At 39.7% G+C, this 27,454-nt stretch overlaps 1 protein-coding gene across 12 annotated transcripts in view; it reads right to left on the bottom strand.

Annotated features, from left to right (window-relative positions):
• Window positions 1-27,454, bottom strand: part of Ppp4r4 (protein phosphatase 4, regulatory subunit 4) — an 81,590-nt gene that overhangs the window by 25,994 nt on the left and 28,142 nt on the right. For 10 of the 12 annotated variants that reach the window (XR_003950088.1, XR_001780496.2, XR_381552.3 and 7 more), the window contains 8 exons: window positions 11,418-11,565; window positions 10,938-11,011; window positions 8,748-8,854; window positions 6,360-6,467; window positions 3,669-3,790; window positions 2,017-2,139; window positions 726-895; window positions 290-409 (listed from right to left, as the gene is read on the bottom strand). Coding sequence is in view for 9 of the 12 variants with exons in the window: in XM_011244194.3 (XP_011242496.1) it covers window positions 290-409; window positions 726-895; window positions 2,017-2,139; window positions 3,669-3,790; window positions 6,360-6,467; window positions 8,748-8,854; window positions 10,938-11,011; window positions 11,418-11,565 (972 nt within the window). In the remaining 3 variants the exon portion in view is untranslated. Of the gene's footprint in view, window positions 1-289; window positions 410-725; window positions 896-2,016; window positions 2,140-3,668; window positions 3,791-6,359; window positions 6,468-8,747; window positions 8,855-10,937; window positions 11,012-11,417; window positions 11,566-12,064; window positions 12,138-27,454 lie in introns of those variants that run through there. The other 2 variants (XM_030246962.1, XM_030246963.1) reach the window with 2 other exon arrangements.

Below are 27,454 nucleotides of genomic sequence, written 5' to 3'. Positions count from 1 at the left end.
CAAGTCATTTTAAATTATAGCTATCATAGTGTCTGGCTTAAGGTAAATATTTAGTTTAAATACTCTGAAAATAGGTCAATGAATAAATGAATATAATGCATTTATGTAAATGGATTTTGTAAACACACTAAAAAGAGAATTATGGGAACTCTAAAATAAGACTTAAAACTGTAACATGAAAGACATATGGAGTCTCTATCTTCTAACAAGTCTGTAAACACAGTACAGAGAATATCTAAAACACAGAGAGCATCAACATGTGCACCATGGCATTCATTCTTAGACTTACTTCATAAAAGCAAATAGCAATAGTGTGTCTGACTGGCACTTCAGGGTCATGACAAAGGCAGAAGAATGTAGAGTAGAGTTCCATGTGGAAGTTTTTAGGATCAACAAAAACAATCATGGCCTAGTGGAGGTGAAGGAGATGAATGGGAAGGAGAGAAAAACATGCATCAATACCTGATAAAACCATCTCACTAACATGGAAATCACAGCCTATTAAACATGTTAATAAAATACTGCTTGTAAAAACCAAATGCATAAATAGAATTCTAATATATACAAAGAAATATAAATTGCATCAAAATTTGCTTAATACATCTATTCAGTTAGACACAGTGCTAAACACAAGTGCAGAGATGTCAATATTTTAATGTACCCTACTCATATGTTTTAATGCCACAATCAAAACGACCAAGAAGCATAAGCAAGTATTTTATTACCGGAAAGTTGTAAGCACAGTTCTTTCGTACTGAAGTATATTTCTTCTCCTGCTCTACGATTTGGGATGGAATCTGGCTTTCATTGTGGCCATTTTCTTGTTGCAAACCCAGTGTACAAAGTTTCTTATAAAACTCCAAAAATCTCAAGTGCTGATCTGGAGTGAAAATTCCTAAAACAAATGTAAAACCTGAGTCCAGCATTTCAGTTGCAAACAAAAAAATTTTTAAAGGAACTCAGAGTACAACAAAAATGTTTAGGACAAAATATTAAAGCAAAATGGCTACAGATGGTTGGTTCATAGTTACAGCAACGAGCAAACAAATAAGCCGAAGAAAGCTAGAAGGTCATAGTTTTTCACCTTGTGTTTACTTTAATAATGTATAGGAAGATTTTTTTTGAAGGGAAATAGAGGAAGAGTTGATCTGGGGGTCAGGGGAGGTGAGGGCAAAGGGCTGAGAGGGGTGGAGGGAAGAGAAACTCTGGTTGGGACATAATGTATGAGAGAAGAATAAAAGTTAAAAAAATCAAAATAAATATTAATAATATTTTAATTTTAAAAATATGTACAGAAAACTGGAATTATGTCTGCATTTGTTCTACAGCTTGTAGAGAACTAAGATGCCAATATTATCAGGACCATTCTTAAAATACTGCCGTGTATTTATGGTATATGTTTTAAAGTCTTTGCAGGAAAAAATGTACATCTATCTACAGAGAAGGAGCTAAAGAACATAGCCTGGAAGATGCCAACATGATCAGAAATACGACTCATCAACAGGATAGTTCCACACTCATCAGCTCTCTCAGATCCAGGGATTTAGTGGACACTGTAAAACATTTTTCAATTACCAGATGTCTGCAATCCACATTAAGTATATTACTATGCTAGATAAGAGCTTAATTCTTCTATGATCACAATAAGCCAAGAATATGTTCTAATAACATGATTCCTGAGTGCTGGCCTACATTCTAAGCTGAACTACTGCTATATTTGTCATTCGAGAAATGGTTTTTAAAGTTATTCTCTCTGAGTATGAAGAGCTAATGTCCTGAACTTCTATTAGCATGCTGAATCTTAAAGATACAAATTGCCCAGAAATTCTGTGGGCTGCACTTACTGACTTTTCAAATAAGGTATCATCCGTGAAAACATCATTTCTAAATGTGCTCTAAATTATGTTGCTAAGATCTAAGTTCTCCTAAGGCTGCGCACACTTGAGAGCAAGTTGAACAAAACGAGTAGGGGCAAAAGAGAAGAGCAGCTAGGCTTTCAACCCCCATGTAACGTACCATAGAGTCCATGGCATAGCTTTCCTAAATGAAATGATAAAGAAATCAGAATGGATTCATCTGCTTTGAAAGACTTTTCACAGAACGATTTCACTAAGGGAAGTATAGTTTGACTTCTGTCATCTGGGAAACAAAACAGAACAATATATAGTTTAGAGGCAGTTGTTGACATTACAGTGTGGAATCTAAGACACATACATGCTGAAGAAGAAAAACTTCTCTGCTAGACTAATGATAGAGACATTAGTGACAGCCGTGATAGAGGGACTGGAGGCAAGGGGTGAGATCACCAGAAACTGTGACTTTGGACTTGTACAGGAGCCACATGGGAATGAACATAGGGTCACCACAACTAAACAATTGCATCGATGGTGTCCTGAGTATGAATAACCAGAAGAATTATAACATTTTCAATTTAAGTAGTTGGATAGCAGCAGGTCCAGTAAACTTTGAGTTCTCTTTTATATTCCTCTCATGCCACACTGTAACCTTAATATTGGTTTTATTAAAGTCAACTTGAATCTAGCCTGTCTACTTAATTTCACTGTTAGATGTTAATTTCACTTCTTAGTTAATTTCATGTTAATTTCACTTCTTAGATGGTCTTTAAAGGTTGACCAGTTAAGTATATGTATCCACTTAGGCCATATGCTTTTGATATGATAGCAATATTTAAATCTCACTTCCAGGTACTTGTGAAAACTCCCTCGGTTGATTAAGCCATCAGACATGCAACAGTACTGAGGGGTGAAAAGTTATAATGGAGGCATGGGTGTCATGCTATTATGACTGTATTACCACCACAATTCAGAGCCTTAGCTCCAGTTATTAAAGGAAATCCATACAATAGCTACTGAGTAACAGAACAAGTCTTAGAACCTGAAGAACAAACCAGCAAAGAAACCTGTGGTTCATCATATCACCTCAATGCCCACTCTGAAATGTTTATACAGAATCATCATCTATACTGCAATAATCTTTCAGAGGCTCTATTTCAGATCAAATGGTGCTAGTCCCAGTAAGCCCAAGCCTACAATTACACAGTTGACTTTCACACCTCAGTCTTAACATTTGACCCGCTAAGCATTACCTTGTTGTGGGCTAACATCCACTGGTGAACTACTTGTCCAGAGCCGGCATCAATCTAGGTCTGGGTCCATGCTTAGTAGACAGCTAGCTGTTCTGAGCCTTGGTTAGGATGATGATAAGAAATACTTTCTTACATATCCCCACTGAATTATCTACTCCAAATTTCTCCTCCAATGGCATTTTAATGCCAGCCTTCTGGCATTAAAATATTATTAAGAAAGAACTCTTGCAGGCATGCTATAATCATGTTATAGTCATTTAGACATGTTACCGTGAGGACTTAACATCATTTAGCTGAGGAAATTAAGGGCTGCTTTCCAAGCCAAATTCTTCAACTTTTACATATGCCAGTCATGTTCTGATGAGAGAAATGAGAAGTAGGAAGCACAAAGTAGCACAAATTCCATGATGGTAAGAGCAGAAGCACATACGACGTTAAAGAGGAATACCCATACACTCTACACTTCACAGACAAGTCTCAAGCAGCCTTTGCTCCCTGCTAGCAATGGAAAACATGGAAAACTGACTTCCAGAAATAAAGATGCTTGCACACGCAGTTTTACCTGTATCGAACATGTCAAGCATGTTAACCAAGGTTTCAAAAGCAGCAAGCCGCACACTGCCACTCTCGTCCCTAGAGAGTTCTATTAGTTCGGGAAGCACCACATTCTTTGTCAGTTCTGCCCTGCACAAGAAGCAGTAGAAGAAGCTAAGTCAGAGCAGCAACCTGCAGCCAGACTCTAATAAATCAACTGAGCGAGCAGCCCAGCTGGCCCCAGCGCCCTGCTCTCGTCCCCACGCATGCCACCTGGTGAGGAAGGCAGCCACGGGGATAAGAAATACAGGGTGGATATGGGAGGAGTTATGGGGGCTAGGAGGGGATAAAATTAAAATACATTGTATGAAATTCTCAAAGATTTAAAAATATTGAAGAAATACTACTACTAATTTTATAATGATTAAATCAATTCTAATATCTCCTGTGAACTACTGCTAACTATAGAAATTTTAATAACTAGGATATTTGATATATTATGCTTTATAAATTATATAATTTTCTATTTTAAATAAATTTCAGGAAATGATCCAGCTAGTTAAGAAAAAAATGTATTATCAGTATTTGAAGAAGCAAAATCACTTGATCTAGATTTTGAGGCATGTTATTTTTCTAATTATCTAACATGCATTTGACATTACTAAAATAATTACTTTCCATACAAAAGAATGGTAGACAACACTGGATATTCAATCTAAAAGAATAAGGGCTGGTAAATGCTTTTATAGATTAAACAATGCTTAGAAGCTAATCACAAGCAGTCCCTAGTCAGCAGCCCATCTCTACTGCTAACAAACAAGTGCCTGGACTGATGAAAGGGAGCCTTCAGATATAGCCTTTCTGCTATACAGTACAGAAGACCGCATATAATATACCCCGCATAGTATATTAACAGAGTTTAAACCAAACAATGAAACAACTCAATAGCAGAGGCAGACGGAACTCTGTGAGTTCAAGGCCAACCCAGTTTATAAAGCAAATTCCATGCCAGCCAGGGCTGCACACTGAGATTCTGTCTCAATAAAACTAACTAGCGAAATAAATAACTAACTAAATAAATAACAAATGAATAAGTCTCAAAAAAATTAAAAGTTGGGTGAATCGCGGAGCTCGGGCCTGGTCTACACAGTGAATTCCAGGCCAGCAAAGATTACAAAATGAGGCTCTGTCAGTCAAAAAAGAGAGAGAATTTAAAAAAACAGCAAACAGAAAGACTTCGACAGAGCAAACTGTTCCGTCACTTGAATGATGTTTTCTGCTGTGATTTCTGTAACTGCTGCATTTGCTGTATGACGCGGGCATCATCTTGACCTCAGCAGGGCATGTACAAGACATTTCTTCCCTACCACAGATCTAACAGCATACCTCTAAAGCCATTCATACGCTTATCTTTCTCTTCTGAACTCAAGAGAGTGATTTGTACAACTATTCACTATACATTGGAATTTTTCTATCCTATTTTAATTTCTTAAATAGTTCTTAATTTGAACTTTATTTGAACTTTTATAATGTTAAGTAGATAATTAATTTACTCTTTTCACTAGAGCCCAAAACCATTATTTTAAATTGATTATTATAAGGAGGCAGTGGGAACTTTAAGACAGAGGTCATGCTGGGAGTTTTCCAGACACTGGAGATGTGTTCTGGAAGCAGACAGCACCTTCTTCCTCATTTTTGTTTCCTGGTCAAGAATTGATGGCTTTGCTCCGCCCACTCTCCACTACATGTGCTGTCTCCTAGAGGCCCAAAAGTAAGAGATCATTAGCCTTACTTCAAACGGAAACCTCCAAATAACGACCCCAGATAAAGCTTCTCTCCATAAGCTGTCACAGCATCTGTTACAATAACAGGAAACTGACCAGCACAAGCAGCCATGAGGGACCGTCACTTTCCTGTTACCACACCGAGAAAAGTCCTACTGTTATGTCTCTAACGGGACAAGAGAACTCAACACTAAGTAAATGTGTACATAAGATCAAGAAAATTGGTTTAAATGTATTCGAACCTACTGAAGCTGAGTATATTCTCTGTGATTTTATTTACAAATTAGTCCTTAAGAAATAATCCTGAATTAATTAGGGAAGACTAATTTGAATATGCTTGGTGTGGTGGTTTAAATATATTTGAATGCTTTAGAATCCTTAAAACAAAAATCACTTCCCAAGATGATTTTCAGAGATTTCTTTACTTGTACTCTGACCCGGGATCTGCTTTTAGGCAGAGTGTAGACTGCCTGTCCTGTGCTTCTGCTTCCTGTCCCCAGTGGTCAAGAAGAGCCACAAACCTAGGAGCACACAGAGCCTGGAATTGCATAGGGATACAACAAGCTTTCGATAACAGCAACTCTACCTAAAACACCTAAACTTCAGCCAGATTCTGGTCAACCAAAAGAACAGCTCAGCTACATCCCAGGTATGGTTTCTCCTGCGACATGGTCCCTTCTTGGATCTGGTTGCTCAGAACTCTGACTGAGTGACCAGGATGAGAAGAAGAAGCTGGCATGGACTGAATATCCCCTGCCATGCTTGATCCATCCCTTCTCTCTCCTACCGCAGACACACCAGGAGAGGCCAGCTAGGATCACGTGAGGACAGCACATAAAGAGCAGCAGACTCTCATGAAACACATGAGCAGGATGTGCGTGTGTCACACTCCGGCAATGCCACTGTGCAGCGTAAGGACCTGGACGGACACTTACCCAATGCCCTGAGCTATGTTTTCTAACTGGCGACACATACAAGATCGAACTTCATATTCCACATCTTGACAGAGTGATTTTACCAGGGGAAGTATTTCTCTCTTAATGCTGAGGAAGACAGGTTTAAAAAAGAAAAGAAAAGAAAAGAAAAGAAACATGTAAATGGTTGGACATTTTAGACTAATATCTTTTAAAATCCACAAATCTCAAATTACTACTTATGTGAGAGAACATCTTGGGATTTTTAGATTTGTATGTTTAATGTGGGTGTCTGTAGAAATCTGGAAGCTAGAAAGCAGGGTTGGGGCAGGGAATAGAAGGAGAGGTGGAAGGGGTGTGGTCTGAATCAGAACGGCCCCAGTCATCAGGGAGTGGCACTGCTTGAGAAGGGTTAGGAGGTGTGGCCTTGTTGAAGGGAGTGTGCCACTGCGAGTGTGCTTTGTGGTTTCAAAATCACAAGCTAAGCCCAGTTTCTGCGCCCCCTCCCCTTGCTAGCCCCAGATGTAGAACTCTCAGCTATTTCTCCAGCACCATGTCTGCCTGCATTCTGTCACGTTTCCCACTATTATGATTATGGACTACACTTCTGTAAGCCAGCCCCAATTAAATGCTGTCTTCTCTAAGAGTTGTGTAGAGGTCACCCCATCTCTTCCCAGCAATAGAAGGCTTACTCGGTAAGGCTATGTGGGGAAGCTTTGGAAAAGCCAATCAGGTGCTTAAGATACATATTTTTATAAAAGAGTTTGAATGGCAGCACCCTGCAAGGGTACACAACACTTTTTTCCTTAGAAGATATGGGCTATTGAATAAAAACCTTGTCTCCCTATTACTGATATTGTTCTTGGCTGCTCATATAACTATATAGTAAGACCCTACTACTCAAGACACAACATGCTTTGGTTGTTCTATCGAAATCAAGCCAGAACTGACGTGAAAACTTCACCCTACTGGATTGTTTTCATGGTGCCAAAAGATGCAATGCAGATGACTAGTGGAGAAAAGTTATCAGCACAAGTGTTGGTCTTGGAAGCTACAATACAGACCTGTGAGGCAAGATGTGACTACTGTGCAATAGTGGCATGACTGTTCTGGAGGTAATGAACTGCTTTCTGATTGGGTTTTAGTGCTCTTCAATAGGAGGGAATCCACTCTTACTGTGGATCTTGTCAAAAGCCCAGTGCTGGGATGCTCTAGGCCTTTGGTAGAAACTTACAACAGTTACTCTGCTAATGCACAGCTGTCAAGCTGCCTTCTAAGAATTTATGCTTACACCTATACATCAGTGCTGCTCTCAACTGAGAAAGATGCTTCTTATGGCAGTGGGAGAAGCAGTGCAAGAGATTCATATCTGGTCAAAGTGCTGAGAGTTCAACCATAGATTAGACAGCCCCGACAAGGGTCAGGAAACACCGCGAAAGAGAGGCCAGAAAGAATGGAAGAAACAGAATAGGGAGAGATATGCTATAAACTTTGTCTTCGGATATGACATAGATGTTGTACTCATGATTTTACAGCAGCTTTGGTTACTGGCATAAGAATAAGCCAAACAGCATTCCAGCAATGACAGGAGGAACACATGAGGTTCCACCCCTAGCTGAGAAGTCACTTGTAAGGGATGTGGGGTCATTTTCTTCAAGGTGGGTGGATAGATTGCCCACATCCATGTGCAAGCAGGCAGCACTAATTCAAGATGGTAGATGGTAGATTCTTTTTTTAAAAGAAGAAAAAGAAAATGAAAAGTGAGAAGGGGAAGTATCTGGAAGGGATTGGTAAAGGAACATTCAGTTAGCTATATAAGGATGCATTATACATACATATGTGTATATATGTATATATAGGTATATATATGTGTGTTATATACATATATGTGTGTACATACATACATGTATACATATGAAATTGTTAAAGAAACAGTTCTTTAAAACCATGAGTTACCTTATTAACCTAATATAATTTAACATAAGAATTCAGTTTATATTGTTTATACTTTATATAATTTTACTAATGGATATTACCATTAGTTACAGTATTTGTTAAAGATAATGCTTAACTTTGTACCAGCAGTTAAATGTTCATAGCTAATTCAGAAAGCTATAGCAATGCAATTTCTGAAGTCCCAAGATAACCCTATTTTATCCTCCCAAGAAACCATAGTGTGGGATTGGGAAGACTAGGACGGGAGCTGGAGAATAATTTAACTCAACCACGAAACCCCATGAAACTGAGAAGAAATGTTTCCAGTAAGTAGACTCTTGTCTGAGAAGTTTGTGTAGCTATAATGGCTAAGCTTATAATGTGGAATAATGCAAAAGTAACCATTGCTAATACAGCACTATATGTTTTTAAATCAATTTAATAAAAGAAACAAAAGTACACACAAATACTCACCTATGGGCATCAAATTTGTTGGTTATTTTTCCTAAAATTTTACAGCTAACTAAACGCGACTGGACGGTTTGGGAAAGCTGTGCCTTGGAAACAAGTGGATTGAGAATCTAAAAGGAAAGGATTTCGAGAATCAATGGACAGAGAATTATGCACTCCTCTTGCTAACACCAACTTCTTCAATGAACATTTTCATGTTTAAACATTGTTAAAGAACATGAATTATAGGTGAGGGACATGGCCACTCTTAATAATAATAACTTTCTTTGTCTTCTTGGCAAGTGACAAATGCAACTCAAACCAATGAGACACAAAACACTGGGGCAAAGCTCAGGGCAAGCTCTGCACTGGTCCGAGGCATATGAAGGGTAATCATGAAATACACATTTTCAACAGAGAAAAACAAGTTAGTTACCAGATACTCTGAACTTTATTTCACATGGAATTCTATATTTATTCTCAAATTACAGGGGGGAAAACCTATTCAGGAAACTCGGTTATCTGAATATAAAGACCAAAGTCTGGTGCTATATTATTCATAGTCTAGACACTAAGAAACTTAACAGCATGGCACACTGCAAAGAATTAAGAATAGTGGTCTGTCATTCTCATACTATTTCCTTAATTTTTAACATTGCTATTTCTCATGCCAACGATTCTATTAAAGGTCACATGCTAAAGACGCCAAGCACTCTCGAGTAGCAATTGCTTCACTCACGGTTACAGCATTCTTCAAAACCACAAAGAGCACACCTCAGTACTGCACTCAGCAGTTCACTGTGTGGTATATCTAGATACTTGCCGTCAGGTACACACTGTGTGGTATGTCTAGATACTTGCCGTCAGGTACACACTGTGTGGTATGTCTAGATACTTGCCATCAGGTACACACTGTGTGGTATGTCTAGATACTTGCCATCAGGTACACACTGTGTGGTATGTCTAGATACTTGCCATCAGGTACACATTATTATTACTGGATAACAGTTGCTGTTTTAAAGAGAGTATTTTGGAATTGTGATAGAATGGCAAAGTCTAATGCAGACAAAGACACAAGGAGATCTGTGGAGGATATTTCAATGAATAACTTTTTACCATGGCATGTTTGCAAAGAAATACATACAAGGAGAATGTTTAAAGAAAGCAAAGTGATTTCATTAGAGGACAGATTTGCCATTTTTTTTCTAGTCTGCCATCTTAATTTATAATAAAAATTTTCAAGAGAAACAAAATGAACCATATTGAAAATTAAAAGGCAAAAACCAACTGGGACTAATTTTTATAGAAATATATACAAATGTAAGAAAGGATGGCAGAGAGATAGTATATATAAATGGTGCTTAAAGATCAGGATCACATAATTCCTAAAGAATAAATATAACCAATTAGATAAAATAAATGAAAAAGTAGTCAACAGTATAATTTGAAATTTCCAGTTAAAATGTATTCATGCCTTTAGCCTCCCAACTTATATGAGAACATCATTTTTAATTGTTGATTTCCAGGCAGTCTCACATGCCCCAGGATAAACTGGAATCACAATTAGCCAAGAAGGACCTTGAATTCCCCTTTCTACCTTCACCTCCTGAGTGCCAGGGTTACAGTCATATGACCCCATGCCCGGACCAAAGCCAGGATTTAGTGCCTGCTAGCAAGTTCTCTATCACCTGAGCCACACTCCAGTGGGACACTATTTTCAATAAAATCTCAGAGTAACTGTATTTCACATACTTAGTGAAGAGCTTAAGAATATCAATGTCCCCTTGCCAGGTGACGCCACTTTTATACAATTAAATTTTAATTTTCTATAATTAAAGAGCTACTGAAAAGCTCTACAGAGACGGCATATTTTGCTAGTAAAACAGAAGGCTGAGAATGGCTTCCATCATTTAATAAGTAAAGTAATTTGCAACTACACACAGGAAAATGACACTACGTGAAAAGTAGCCATGTTCAGATTTCATCTAATCACGGGTGTGACAAGCAGCAACCACACACACAGCAACTACTCAGAAACTTAAAACCAGCCAACTACACAAGTATACGTTATCTTTCTTCTTTACATTTTCTGAATTATTTAAGTTTTCTGAAATGAGAATGTGTTGTCTTCACAATGGGAAACAATCTTATTTCTTAAAAAAAAAAAAGTGTAACACAACTTACTATTTACAAAAAGAAAAAAAAAAGTATTACCTCATGCCTCAGGGTTTCTTTTGGCAATAATTCTACTGCGGAGAGAAGTGTCTCCAGCCATGCATTGCTGACACCTAATGGGCACAGATGCGACATGCTAGGTTAAACACCTCAGGGGCAAAAGCACTCTCAGCTCATCTATCAACAGCCGCAATCCCATTTTATTAACAAATAAAAATTACTATTATCGTTCTAAGTCATTTTCTACAGTTTTGTCTTGAATAACTTTAGAAATTTTTAAATACTGGAAAATAATTTGAGGGAGACATATGGTATTCTTGCTGTATGATCATCCCATGAACATAGCTGTAAAGGAAAACATCTAAGGAAGGGAAGGTTTGGGGAAGCACTACTGTGTTCCCGCCCAGGGATCTTTCTTGGAGGAGCTCGGCCCTTTGCATCAGGCCCACAGGCGGCAAATGACCCACAACCACTGGCCAGACAACATGAACGACTGTCACCGGGCATGCGGGCCCTGACCTGTGTCCCTGTGCTCCAGGTGCAGGAGAATGACTTGCAGGAAGGAGTGTGCACAGGTGTGGACTGACATTGATTCTTCCTGAAGGATGGTCAAAAAGGACACTGCAGCCGTTAGCTGCATCTCCACGCTTGCGACATGCAGGACTTCCTGTGTGAGCAGAAAGAATTGCTATTTACAGAGATGAGGGGTCAGAAGAGTAATGTTATAAGAGCCAAGGTTATGGACGCACTAAATACAACCTTTAAAGATATGTACTTCTTAAGAGAATCATATTAATCTGTTTCTAATATTTAACTCGTTAGATGATAAATTTCTAGGAAATTTTAAATGTTTTAAGAATTTATACAATGGGTAACATTCTCTTGATTTACAGGATGAAAATGATAAACCATGTGTAAACCTTTAAAGAACAGAGTTCTTTGGTGGATTTGAACTTTGACATTGCTAATGGCAATATGCAGATGTCATCCTGCTGAGCACAACAATGTCAAATCTCAATCACATGTATTTTTGTTTCTTGTATTTCTGTTTCAAAAATAAACACCATAAGGGTTGGAGAGATGACTCGGTGCTTAAGAGCTTGTACTTCTTTGTCAGAAGACCTGAGTTCAATTCCCAGCACCCAGGTCAGGCAGCTCTCACTTACCCGTGACTCCAGCTCCAAGGATCCAATGGGTCCTTCTTCCCTCTGAAGGTAACCTCACTCATATGCACACACCCTACACAGATACTCACAGGAACACATAATTAAAAATAGAAAACATCTAAATAAATAAATAAACATTATTATTCTAACATGAAAAGGAAAATACTCAAGATTGTGCAAATGGTCAAGTGTGGTGCACACCTTTAATTCCAATTGGGAGGCAGAGGTAAATAGATCTCTGTGAGTTCCAGATCAGCCTGGTCTACATAGAAAGTTCAGGCCAGCCATAGCTACAAAATGATACCCTTTCTCTCAAAAAAGTGGAAATGTAGTTTCTTCCCCCCCTTTCCCACCTGATATAACTGATAATAGAATAAATTACCATGAAATAAACAATTTAAAAGATTTTCTTAAACATAAAGATGTTTTTAAACAATAAATTACACTCATAGCATTTAAAGAATTTAAACACACATATTCAAATTTAAAGCCTACATTAAAATATATACTTAAAATACATCAAAGGCTAAAAGATAACTTAAATAAGCTTCTTCAAATATCAAAATAACTACACTTATCTCTAGAAGCCTGTTGGTTTTTAGGGATGAGTGTGCAATGTGAAGGCAGAGCATAACATTTTTTGCTCAATTATGAAAATAGTGAGAATTTCACTTACGTGTCAGTTTTGTGGCTGACAGAACAAAGTTATCAGGATGTCAGGATACTTGCTATCATTAACTTTCAGTTTTATGATCTTAGGAAGACTAACCTTTCTGGCATTATTTTGTTATATAATAAAAGTCAATTACAACATGATCATCATACAAATTTATATCATTTAAACAGCTTTTATTTGTACAATTTACCAACTTACTATGCAATGAGCATTTAAATACTGACCACTGTATGTCCAGTATCTTTCTCTATACTACCCTTGAGTTTTTAGAAAGAACATCACCTTGCCCATATCTTCGCTGGTCTCTTCCTAAAACTGCTGTCAAGACCCACCTCTTTGGAGGGTAAATAACCCTTTCACAGGTGTCACAACATAAGATCATCAGAAATATCAGATATTTACATTCTGATACAGCAAAATTACAGTTATGAAGTAACAACAAAAATAATTTTATGATTAGGGTCACAACAACATGAGGGACTGTATTAAAGAGTCACAGCATTAGAGAGGTTGAGAATCACTGCCCTAAAAACCTATGCTTCCTGCCATCTTCCTCATCTCTGTTAGTAAATGACAACTCTTATTTTTACAGCATCTTAATTTGCAGACTTCCGATCATCCATCGCTTCTCTTTATTTCCTTATTCCCTCTTATTACCCAATGCATCTAAAGGACCTACCTTCAAAACAGATCTGTAATCTCATCACTTGTTACCTCTCCCACTATGACCCTAGTTCAACCCATATTTAATTATTCAAATAACCTTTATCCTGTCTGATCCATCATTATCTCTCTTATCCTCTACTAGGTAGCCAGAGAGATTCTCAAATATTAGCTCAAATCCCCCTATGGCTTACCCTTTCACTGGAAGTCCAAGTTGTTGGATGACATACAATATCTGCTCGCAAATCCTCCTTTGCCCAGATTTCCATATGGTGGCTCCCTGAGCTCTCTTAAGGCTGGACTCTGATACCATTTTAAAACCAAGTCCTCCCTGATGGTCTTATTTTAAATCACTTTGAAAGTAAAAGTTATACATTCTACTCTTTAAAAGAACACACCCTATGAAAGTGTGAATGTCATATTCCCTAACACACACCTAACACACACACACAAATGTGATTATGTATATGTTTATTTCTCATCTAACCATCAATTGTGTAGTTTAAAAGTCTTTGGCTGAGAGAAAACAAGGCACATTAATGCAGAGGTTATAATTAGGCTCTAAAACAAACCTTCTTTCCTACCACCAGTGTTTTGCTGTTTCAAGAATAAACGTTATCCCATACTAACAATTTGGGATGGAAAGAACACATTTTAAAAAAACGATGTATCAAAAGGGGGAGTGGGTGGGTAGGGGATTGGGGGTGGGTGGGTATGGGGGACTTTTGGTATAGCATTGGAAATGTAAATGAGCTAAATACCTAATAAAAAATGGAAAAAAAATAAAAAATAAAAAATAAAAAAATAAAAAAACGATGTGGCCAATATACAGACTTACAGGTTTCAAAAGCAAAACTTTTATTTAGAAATGGAAAAGACTTTATAGATTGTGAGAGTCACAGTGTGCGTTCAGGTTCACACAGTCTGCCTTTGAGTTCCAAGAGCAGCTTCCTGGCCACTAAAGTCCTGGGTTTGCACAGAGGAAACACTACGTGCAGAGTGAAACAAGAAATGCCTCCAGCTTTGTCTTCTTACTCTATGACTTAGTCTTGACTCCATAGCAACTACTTGCCCTAACTATTTTGCATTTAATTTTTGAAAAATCCTCAAGTCTTATCATAATTTATGTTTCTCTCTTGTTCTGACTTCAATATCTGAGACTGTCCACTGTTAAGAAACCAGCACAGACCAAGAGATTTCATCTCTGCTTTTTTAAAAAATGAAATCAGTTAATATCTAAACATATTTTTCAAAAATGTAATAGAATACATTTCATATTTACCAGTAAGTGTTTTCCTCCAGAGTCACACCCTTTGGACAAACACGTTTGGGATAAATAAGTGTGTGTTCTCATAGACCTTGGGAGACACTGAAAAGCAAATTCCTTCATTTGCTTAAGTGAGTGTCTAAAGGCCAGCTAGCTTTCCTACTCTATACTATGGCTTGGTGGGCAGCCCAGCCTAAACTCTTTGAAAATGAAATTAGATACTGCATCAACTCGTTTAAAACTAGTTCTATTGAAGGAAAGAAAGTGTGCTAGGCACATCTGTAATCCACTCTAGTTAGTATGTCATAAAACAGTGTGCTGCCTGTCTTGTAGAGATGGAGAAACCAGTCCCCAGTGAACCTGCATTACATCTCTTCACAATGTGCAACAGACAGAAGCGTCATGTAACTTATTCCTAATGGGCAGACTCCTGGTGGACTTACTTCCTAATGAGCAGGTATCCCAGATTTCCATGTTCTAAAATTACTAAGTAAGATTGAAAAGTCCATTACATTACTGATTGCTTTTAACTTAGAAAATAAGAACTTAAATATTTGGGGAATTAAGGGTAGTCAAGGTGGAAAATTTCAGGAATTAGCAGTAGGTGGCAGCTCTGTTCTTATAGAGTATAACATTTACAAAAGACTAAGTCTGCAAATAGTTGGAACATGCCAACTCTAGGATGCCTGTAACAATTTTCTCCCATACCCCATTCTCTCCCTCATCCCATACAAGAAGGAAGATGGAGAGGAGAGCTGGCTAAGAACAGCAAATCAGGTAGAGAGGGAAATGCACTGCAGCCCATAAGCCAGAATACAGAAGAGTCGCACACAGCCCTTCTTTAAACCTGCACATCAGTGATTAAGGAGGAGGTTGGCAAGGATGTACACAGACAACATCCAAGAACTTTTCTGTGGCGGGAACAGCAGTGGGCACTGTTACACTATTGGAAATGAGTGAATAAATGTCCTGTCATGTAAAAATACTGGGCCACCAAAAAAAAAGGAGGAAGAGGAGACAGAATCATTGATTTTATAGTTTCAATTTAAAATCTAAAATAACAATTCAACACTTTGCAAAGAATGTATTTATGAAAGAAATGACCTACTTAACAGATTCGGTAGCTATAATAACCATCTTAAATGATCCGTAAAGTATTTAAGTAGTTAAATATTTTGTGGGGGAAAAGCAATAACCTGTTCTCTTGAGCAAATAACAGAAGCCTAGTGATTTCCATAAGCAAATGGAAATAGCATGTTCCTAACTCATATTTTTTCTAATCTAAACTCTCTCTAAAGTTGTCTAAGAATCTTTTTTTTTTTTTTTAGTTTCTATGAATAATTTTATTATCAGTCTGCTACTGAGAGAAATGAAGCCCATCAGGTCCCTAACAAGCATGTTGGAAAGCATCAAAAAACAAAAAGCTAACGAGGGCAAGGCAGTGCATGAAACTGCCTCAAGGGGGGGGGGGGGGCAAAGACAGATAACTGAACTCTCTCTCTCTCTCTCTCTCTCTCTCTCGCTCGCTTGCTCGCTCACTCTCTTTCTGAAAAAAAACTCACATAAGAAAAACAAAACAATCAAAATCTCATAATGCTGAGATCTGTTGGGCAGCATCTGAGAGGCAAAGACTCCAAATCTCTGGCCAATACAAAAACAAACAACAAGAACTAGTTGTTGTGGTAGAGGCAGGGGGATAAGAAGTCACCCTCAGCATACTAAGTGAAGGCCAGCCTGGGACATGTGAGTCTCCTCAAAAGAGAAGAACACTGCAACCAAGCATTTGCAGATTGGGGAGTCAGATGTGGCCCTGTGGGTCTGAGGACACCCTGTCTAAGTATTCATGAATCCTTGAAGACCAGTTCATTGTATTATATGCCATCTCCACCTTGGTACCCAGTTTCCCAGGTAAAGACCTAGAGCCTCCTCAAGGCTTCCAGAGTAGCATGAAGCCTGGGATGGCATGAGGTGTCCAGTGTCCTTGGAGGACTACTTCTAGGCCCTGTGCTCCCAACCCCAGTAAAGGCAGCTCTGTTTTCTAAGCAGTAAGGAGGATGCCTCTGCGGACGGCAAGAGGCCCAGTCCTCCATTCTTACTACAGGTGTGATGGTGAACATTATGTTTTAGAGGATACATTGCTAAGATTGCTAAGCTTGTAAAAAATGAAATTGTTCTTAGCTTGTAAAAGCCATGAGGAAGTTGCTCCTACTTTGAGTGTACCTTGTCTGCTGGCTCAAGAGAAACCACTTTCCGGTGTAGTTGGGCCACTCTTAAAAATGTAATGATTGTTGCAAAATATTTCACTGCCTCAGCTATTCCTACATGGTAATGGGTCACAAGATTAAACAGGCTAACTGCTGAGTTCTACTTTTGTATGAAACACTTGCTTAGATGGCCAACGCACCTGCTGGATGTCTGTTATAAAATCAAGCCTTGCCTGCACCCAGACAGGATATGAATTAATTTAGATCCCCAAAATTAAAACTGTCATTTTGGCACCCCACACAGCCCCTTTATAATCCTTTGGCTAATAGTAGCCAGGCCATGCCTAGGGAAGTCTCTCTGTTTTAGTCCTATCAGTCTCTTTTTAATAAAAATTGTCTAATTTACTAAAACCAAAATTTAAGTCAGATCAGTGAATCTCTGAGTGAGCCCAGACCCACAACACAGGCATTGGCAGTCAAACACCTTACAAGAGTAGACCACCATTCTAGTCAGGTAAGGTAGGGCACATGCTCACAGATGTTCCTGCTTGTGTCTGTGCTGATGGAACCAAGTCTCAAGTTGCTCCTTCAGATTGAGTTTGATGGCCAGGACCTTGCAAACCTCATGGTCAGGATGGAAGTGTGGAAGCAGAGACATGAAACAGGGAGTTTGGAAGCCCTGTGAGTGCTTACGGTAAATAAACCACACTGGGACCACAGTCAGTAATCAGATCAACTTTAGTTAGAATGATTGAAGGCTTGTGACGTTTTGGGGGACTGAGAGCGGGGGACATCTAAGATGGGCAAAGGTAATTGGCTGAGACTTAAGATACCTGGAATGCCTCATTAGCATGGGGAAGCATTTCAGGAATGTCAGGTACTGACAGGTTTTGTCAAGAGAAAGGAAATTGACCCTATAAACCAGCTGAGGCCACCTGACATTCCTAGGGTAGGGGTGTGTATAGGGGGCTTAGAATTCCTTGGACAATGTCAGAGAAGGGAGAACCCCTGCCAAAGAAAGGAGTCTCCCATACTGTGCTGAGCTGACGCTATCAAGTCATTGTGGACTTTGATCTTAACTAGCAGAGCTTTTCCACGGTGCAGTGCTGTTCCCTGCGGTGCCTGTGGTGCCTATGAACCAGGATGCAGGAGGGCAGAGAATGCTGAGGCACCTCCATCTTGACTCTATCTCATTTCGTCTCAGATCAGGTGTTTTCAAGACTCGGATTCTTAAGCTGACAGTTTTAATTTCATTTACGTTTGTTAAGGACCAGAATCAGACTCTGAGTGGTTGGGAAAAGTCAAGGGTCTGGTTATCTTCCTTCAAATGACTCTTGTTCACAGACACTTGAACACTCAAGAAATAGCTAGCTAATCACATTCAAAGTTTATGCTGATTGTTAGAGAATCAGCAATCAACCAAGACCAGCAGTGTACCTAATATTTCACTAATACTGCCAATTCTACCATTAAAAGTGCGCTAAGAGCTAAGGATGAGAAGTTCAAGTTACCATGAGAGCCCTAGAGGTAATATCTGAGGAGTCAGAGAACGCTCTCCTGAGATGTAACAACCTGTGTGGGGAGAAAGGAAAACCTACCCAGAGGGTGGGACAGGAGGAGGCAGGAAAGCAAGAAGCCAGGGAAAGGGCAGCCCCAGCAGGCAGCACCAGGGAGTGTGAAGAAACCTGCTGAACAAGAGGACTGAAAAGAAATCTCCATGCTTGGAGCCAAGATGTGGGTTTGTTTCAGTGGTGAACAGGCAGCTCAGTGAGGCAAAGCCTCAGAGCTTTAAACAGAAGACACCCAGCTCTAAATGCTTAGGAGTGTCTTGCCCTACTAAGAGTTGAAAGGGAATCGGAAGTAGAGAGACAGCACACTAGAAAAGGAAAGCAAGGACTAGGGCAGCTTTCCAGAGCAAACCATCACAGCCGGAGGTCCAGCATGGCCACAGTGCAGTGGGAAGTGGATACATTCAAGATGTATTTATAACATAAAATAAGAAGACTACCTGGATAACTCTTAAGCCAGGAGAACCCTGAAACACCTTAGGATAGAGGAGAGTGAAGGAACCCAGGTCCTGGAGAAATGGCAAGCCTGCTTATCTGGGTTTGATTCCCTAAGACCCATGTGGCACAAGGAGAGATCTGATTCCTGCCAACTTACCACTCCACCTCTTCCCTCAGCTCTCTCTCATACGCACACAACATGAAATGCACCTAAATGCACATACATCAAAATAAAGAAATTTCATGGCATCTGCTTTAGGTCTTCTGACTTTGAAATGGCTTTGAGACATAAATAGATCTCCCAAACAATACACTATATAGACATATACACTATATAGACAGATTTCATCTAGTGCCCTAGTTAGATTTTTATCAATTTGATACAAGCTAGAGCTATCTGGGGAAAGGAACTTCAGTTGACAAAATGTCTTCATCCAATTACATGAAGACAAACCTGTAGGGCATTTTTGATTAATGATTGATGTGGGATTAATGACTCATGGGAGGTGGTACCACCTCTGGGCAGTCAGCCCTGGCTGGTATAACAGAGCAGACTGAGCGCCATAGAAAGCAAGCAGGTAAGCAGTGCTCCTCCCTGGCATCTGCTTTAGTTCCTGCCTCCAGTTTCCTGCCTAGGTTTCCCTCAGTGGAATGAACTAGGACCCCAGATATGAAAGCCAAGCAAACCCTTTCCTCTCTAGGATGCTCTTGGTGATGGTGTTTCATCACAGCAATAAAAAAAGCAAAGTTAGACAGTAAACGACTTCATATAGATGAATTTAAAGGCATGGATTTATAAGATTTGCTAAAGAGAAAATAGAGACAGAAGTGGAGAACTGCCACTACAAACACAACTTCCCTTCAACAAAAACTAGGAGTTTAGGAACAGAATGTTGAGCTGGGAAGATGGTTCAGTGGTTAAGAGCACTAGCTGCCCTTGGAGAGAACCCAGGTCTGACTCCCAGAGCCCACGTGGCTCAGAACTACTTGTAACTTCATTTTCAAAGAGAATCCAATACCCTCCTCTGATCTCTAAGAGCACCAGGCATGCACCTGACACATACATACATACATGCAGATAAAACATTCATATACATAAAATAAGATAAATATAAAAAATGCTTACATAAGGAGATTTGTCTCAAATCTTTGTCAGAATATTAATAGGTTCTGAGGTGTTCCTCTCATTAGAAAATAATTAACTGGTCTGTGTGAGTACAGGGGGAACTGCAGGAATAGCACAGGGAGCTATGCATACATACCTACAACCTATGCAGTTACATAAACACAATATTTAAAGTTAACACCCTGAAGGTTCTCACCTAGATAGATAGCCCTGTGGTAAAGTGTACATACTGCTCTTCCATGTCTTTGCACTGTCCTGTCTGTTCTTCTCCAAAAGAGGCTGTTGTTTCTTCTGCTACTCCCACAGAAACGGTGGAGCTTCCCAGGCCACCAGAAGCCGCAGGTTCTGCCCTTCCTCCATCAAGCCTTTGCTTTACCGAAGAGAAGGTTCTGGGGAAGCAGGCATAGTTGCTTCCTTCCCTCACTAGTAGTTAATCACCATCATACCTTCAGCAACCAAGGAGGGCTCTCTCCATTCTACTGCTCTGTCCCAAACAGAGGAGACCTATAGGTGGCACTGCTGGGTAAAAAGTTGTGAGTTATCCCAACCTGATACAGACTCTATCCTGCAACCTGTAAAATTCTGTTAAAAGTCGAGCCACCTCCAGATATGGTGGCACATCTGAACTGGTGCTCAGAAAATAGGTATTGTGAGAGCAAGCCTAGCCAGAGCAACACAGAGTCTATAGTAAAGCAAACAGGCAAGCCAGTGTCCCTATACCCGACTCAGCATCATCCTGCTCTTGAGAGTCAACTCCTGTGGCAGTCTTGTGATCGCCTCTGACAGGCTGTAGCAAAGACACGAGCACGTGCATTTAGAGGCTAACCTAGTTTTAGAAACCCTTTTCAGCCCAGGGGATTGTTTTTTATTCTTTTAAGCTCAACTGCACATTTAAAAGAATTTCAGAAGATTCAGTTCTTTTTTTTATTACAGGCAGGATGGATGGTAAAATGGCCAAGAAGCAAATATAAGAACATTGCTCTCTACTTGAATTTTATGAAACACAAATCAAACTTTAAATCTCGTGAAAGATATTAACTGCTGAGTGTGGTGACACATGCCTGTAATTGTGACACTTGGGGGTGGCAGGATGAGGCACAAGGATCAGAGGTTCAAGACATAGATCCATCCTTCAATGTATAGACAATCTGAGACCAGCCTGGGCTAAGTCAGGCCCGGTCACAAAAGAAAAAAATAATTGTCTTCCTTATATGATTCTTCCTTTATGCCCAATCTACATACGTATAAATGTTTCCATAGAACTTTATTACTATGAAGTAATTAGTAATGCCAATCTATTTTGTCCTTAAATATAAACAAACATTAAATGCACAATCATAATGCAGACACTATCCTTGAATGACTATGGTCGGCAACATTTTATTTTGCACTATAAAACAAAAAGAGCAGTCTCCACTGTGTGTTCCTGCTGCGATTCCTCCAGTTGCAGCTGTATCCATTTTCCTTCGTGGAGAACCGGGTGACTCTTCTATAACTCTATACCTCTAGACCAGAAAGCTTCCTCCTTCCTGGCTGATTCTTACCCTGACGCTGGGAACCTCCATTAACCTCATGCCACTGTGGGAATCTTCCCCTCTCCTCTTTCCCTGCCTGCAATCAGTGTCAGCCAATGGAATGCTATGCTCCACCACAGGCTGTCTGTGACCTGCAGGGGTCCTAGAACATCATGTTCTGCTTAAGATGTATAATTATGCTGCTTTCATAAAACCCTCTTGCTTTTCTCAGAATTTAAACTTTTATCTCAGAAATTGGCAACTACAGCGAGGAAGAGAGAAACATTTTCTGAGATGCAGACCAAAGAAGAAAGGAGTCTGTATTGCTCACTTGTACTCGTTCAATCCTTAGCTAAGGCTGTTTTTATTTTTCAGAGCACTATCAAAATCAATTACATTCTTCCATTCTTCTTACAAACCTAACATTACAGTCAAACAGTGAGATTTAAGTTACATCTGTCAGCTTGAAATCGGATAGCGCTGACAATTGTTGAGAGAATGTATCTAAGGCACAACACACAGCACCTGCTCCACAGTGAGTGATCCTTACTGACCATTCAACTGTGCTACTTCCAAAGAGGCTTTTTAAAACACATGCAGCTCTTCATTGACAAATACCTTTATTTGCAAAGTAAATGCTTTTTATTCAAATTTCAAAATGAGATCATTTAAGAATCTGTCTGTACCCAGTATAAAATGCTGTTTCATTCAGCTGGATGATAGTTCTGGTATTTTCTTACTGTATCAACTAACTCAGGAAAATAATGTCACAAATAGTAGTAACAGCGAAAGTTGTAGGTTTTTTTCTGAATCAAAATATTGCTATATAACATCTCCCAACTTTAAATAATTTTCATATTGGTTTAATAGCCCGTGTCTCTGTCGTCTTCTGTTCTGTACTTCACCTTCCCCTCCCACCCCTGTAAAGTGTCTCTCTGAGTGCACAAGTCAGTGTTACAGATACCAACAGTGCTGACTCACTCAAGAACGCTTCAGTGAGTCAGGCTGCTACGCACACTCCAGTGAAGTCTGCTTGGCAGGCCAAGAGGCCTGGAAGCACTCATGAGGCAAAGAGTTTCAAGGAAACTTAACCTCCTGGAACCAGGCGTTCTCATAACCTGTATACTCATACCATATCCCAGAGTTAGTCTGGTGTATGGATCCACGTGCTCTCTTTTAGTATTATTTTATTATAAGTGCCACTAAAGATTGAATTCTGACATAGGTAAGCCTCCACCAGTGTTCCAACGTCATAGAAAATCCTTGAAGCAGATGAGCTTGGAATTCAGTGAGAAGGCTATCTATTCAGTAATATTCAAATTTTCTTCTAGTAGAAACAGTGAAACTAACTATGCATTACAAAGAATGGAGCTGGAATAGCTCAGGGCTAGTCTGCAGTGATTACTTAGGACAGTAGCCAGTCTCACCCAAACAAGGGAATACACAATGGCTTAGCTAATAGGCTGGTTATGATGTAAGAGTTAAGGAATCCCACTGAGACAGGAATCTTCACTACAGCCAGGTATAATAGGCTACATTGCATATTAGAAGCAAGTTGGTGAATTCTTTGGACAAATGGAGATTCTCCACAGATACTTAAAAGAACAGCCAAGTTACACTCATAGGAGAATTTATCAAGGCCTAGGAAATAGGGGGATTGTGGTATTGCATTATTCATGAGAAGATCTGCTAGAGCAGACCCCCCTGGTGCTAGCTTTCACAAGGTTCAAAGGAGTAGCACAAATTGTGACTAGGGTGTGAAATCCTTACCTTTCATTAAGCTGACCCTAGGTAGGACAGTTTTATCTTTACTGTAAATATTACCTGGTTCCTGTAAGTCCCTTTGAAGTCATTCCTTTGTTTTGTGTCAGGTAACTTCAATGTACTTTGCCTGCTGTGACTTCCTACCCCTTTTATTTTCTGCATTATATAAGACTTGTGTTCACTTGGTGACAATACATTCAGATCCTACACAACCTCTTGTGTTGATTTTGCCTGTCATTTGCTGACTCCTTGTCCACCTGCAACCAGAGACCCTGTTCTATGCAGATAGAGACCAAAAGGGTCTGCAGCATCAGGCCAGCAAGTCAAGCACAGCATGGGTCCCTCAAGTAGACACTGACTCTCTCAGAACACAGTCTTTGTAAAGTTGACTGTGAGTGCCTGTTCTTTCTAAATGCCAGTCCAGACTCTGGGGACAAAATGACAAGCCAGGGTAACAAAGATTTCTGCTTTTATGGAAAGATTGGTAGGTGCCAGGGTCAAAAAGGACATGGCAGGAAGCTTTGAAAAGTGATCTGCTTTAGCTTACTCTCAGCTGGATGCATTAAAACAACAGAAATGTACTCTCCCATAGTTCTAGAAGGCAGATGTGGTAAAGCAGTATTACTCAGACCAAAATGTTCAGTGCCACATTCCTGCCACAGGCTACTGTGGTGTCACTTCTTGGCTTTCTGCATCTTTCTCTGTCTTCACTGCTGTCTTTCCCACTCCTTCATCTTCTAGTTTCTTCTACTAAGAGACATGTGTTGACATTGGGGCCCCATCTAAATGACCCAAGACAATATCACTATCTCCAGATTTAAGCACATTTTGAAATTACCTTGTTCTAAATTAAGGTAACATTTACAGTTTCCCAGCTTGATTCTTGGGGATAAGGGGAGGGGAAGTGAAGGGGACAGCATTCTGTCACTTCATTTCACCACTTAAGTAATAATTCTCACACATAAGAATATATAACACGATTGGTTGGTATTTCTTCAAGTCCTCTTGGGTGAGTGGCTTCTAGGTGGCTAAGTAGAAGCAAATGTTCCCATGTGCAGCTGCTGTAGTAACCAGACAAGGTGGTTGAGGCCTGACAAGTGAATTACACATCAAAGATCTGCAATCAGATCAGCCAATCATGAGGTTGACACGTTGCTGTAGGCAAGTTGGTTAACTAGTGTCTCTTCCACTGTGGGATGGGTGTCAAAGAACCTTTGGGCTCAGAGATTAAGACACATAAAACATCCAATAGCATACAGTGGCTGACCCCCATAGGACCCGAGGAAATACAATAATTATTCTCTGTGCCTGACACTGCACATTTTCTGCTGAATAATATTATGACATAGTTTTGGAACAAAATTTAAGTAAATGAACAAGTAAATGAATTCAAAAATTCAAGAGGAACAAGAAGAACTGCTTGGTGCTGTAATATAAAGGAGTCCATTATAATATGTCAAGTGTAATATTACCTTTTTCTGTGATTTTATAAAGGAATAAAGACTTTAAGATCTTTATCTTGACAATAAAAATTACTTCACTTCCAGATAGCATAAGCACAAATTCAATATTAAAATCTAATATCTCAGAATTCAATTTATTAAGTTGTAGAAAATTACTAGATCAAATAATGACCATAGGATTAAATTATATAACATGATTAAATAACTATATCTTGAAGTATTTTGGAAGCCAAAAATTATTTTCTTTCTTGATTCTTACTTAAATTCTACCTTGAGAAGTACACAACATATTACCATCCACTTTGGATCCAGTTTTGAAAGGAGATTTTGTAAATATAATAAAACTAGTACAATTATAATCCTAATTTTTATATTTTACTTATTTTGCTTGTAGATTTAATTGTTGTGTGTGTTTGTGTGTGTGTGTGTGTCCGCGCGCGCGCACGTGAGCACATGCACACACGTGTATGAACAGGTGAGAGTTCAGTGCCCACAGAGGCCAGAAGAGGGCATCAGATTTCCTGGAGCTGGAATTAAAGTAGCTGTACCTTATCTGGGTGCTGAGAGCCAAGCTCAGATTTTCTGGAAGAACAGTTTTCATTCCTAACTGCTGAACCATCATCTCCCCAGCTGCTGCTGTTTTAAAGTCAAATTTTCTTCATCTCAGCTAGATGTGGCTCACACCTTTGATCCCAGCAATTGGGAGTATTTTGAGTTTGAGGACAGCCTGATCTACATAGAAAATCTGAGGACAGCCAGGACTACCTAGAGAGACCTTGTCTCAAAACAAACAAAAACATAACAAAAAGAAAGAAAAGAAAAAGCCAAATTCCTTCATCTTTAAAACAGTGAAAATAGGTTGCCTCATTTTTTTAAAAAAAGCATATTTTAATTAAGGCCCAGTAGTAAGGATAAGATGCAAATATAGTAAACAAATAAGATTATCACCAGTACAATATTATAACCTGCACCACCAGCAAAGCCTCCCACATCCCTTTTCCTCGTGTTCTTTTAGGTGAAGCAAGGTAAGGGCTGAGCTCTGGGAGCTGGCTAGGAGGAGCCACAGAAGTGATAAAGCCCTTGGGAATACTTACTTCCTGCATGAGATACTCAAAGTGAATCATGAAAGACCAATATTAGCAAGGACTCAGATTATTGCCACCTGTGCACTCAACACAGACCATCTCCTCACACACTGAAAACCACCCCAATGCCCACACCAACCATCAGGATGCTGCTCCCCACCCCAATCCATTTGGAATTCATCCATTCCAATCCATTATGGAATTCTGTTCCCTCTAATAACTGTATCGGAGACATCCATGCTCACTGCTCCACTGCTTTAGTTCCCCATGTTAATCCAGCCTGCCACTGACTCTTAGAGGCCCAGGACCAGAGCTTCCTAACTGCCCCATTCTCATCTACACACTAATCAAACTGGCCACACAATGTGAATAGATGGTAACTCTGATGTTCAACGTCTCCAATAGCTTTCCACTGTCCTCAAATCCAATGTCACTGATGTTAATTAGTCCAGCCTGGTCTCTGTTCATACTCCACCCCGCCCCCCACTAGCCCCAACTACACTTTCGGCTGTTTCACCAGGCTCTTGCATCTCAGGCCACCTGCTGCTGCTTGGCCACAGTGAGCTCCAGTGCATAGAAGGTCTCCTGTTAACTTTACTACTTTGTCTCAGTGTCCCTGTTTGTTTTACACTCATCATTTAGCACTTATCACAAGTGACAGTCAGCCTTTCCTTTGATTACTTGTTGAAGTCTGGGTCACCTCTGCACTACAGCCTCCTAGAGAACAAGTTCACTGACTTTTATTCATCTCTACTTCAGTGATTACAACTGTGCCTCAGACCTGGCAAGCAGTGCTCAGTAAATAAATACAAGTGATTGTAAATGTCATTATTACTAAGTGCTCGCTCACTCTGGCATACAATGTGGTTTTACCACAAAATTAACTAAGAAGTCAGCAGGATGGCAAGGTGAACAGAGTGACTATGAGAAAAATCTTATCACAGCTTATCACTGAGAAGTAATCACTGGAAGAAGCCAGGCAGACCTGAAAATGTGCCAGCCTGAAGTACCAGTAAGTGTTGATGCTCTCTGAGCACAGTGATTTCAGAATCATCTGCAAATAGGCATAGTTTCACCAGTGAAAATGCACTGGTAACTGTTTGGCCATCTTTGACTGTGTAGGAAGCTGTTTAGAAAGCACTGTCATCACTGTTGTCCAGCTAAGTCTATCTTCTGTGCTTCACTCAAATGTTCCTATGCAAAATCAGAGCCACACAGTGATTCTGGACCATGCCGTGCCCCTTCATCCATCTGTGTGGCTTATGGACTTTCCTGATGTGGTGTCTCCCACCTGAGACCCTTCTACCTTTTTTGTAACTCCTTCAAATTGTATGGGCAAGAGAGATGAAGACCCTAGTAAACAGTTGCTTACTAGTCAACCTTAAAAAAGAATAAAAAGCTGGGGCTATAGCTTAGCTGCAGAGTGCTCGCCTGGCTCGAATGGAACCCCGGGTTTGAGCCCCAATACTACCACATAAACTGGGGATGATGATGTAATCTCGAATACTAGTACATGAGGGGTGGAGGCAGGAGGATCAGCAGAAGTTCAGGGTCATCCTAAGCTACATACTGAGTTACAAACCAGCCTGGGCTACATGAGACCCTGACATACATACATACAC

This window comes from Mus musculus, chromosome 12, assembly GCF_000001635.26.
Source record: "Mus musculus strain C57BL/6J chromosome 12, GRCm38.p6 C57BL/6J".
NCBI lineage: Eukaryota > Metazoa > Chordata > Mammalia > Rodentia > Muridae > Mus > Mus musculus.
This window is presented reverse-complemented; position numbering and strand designations above follow the sequence as displayed.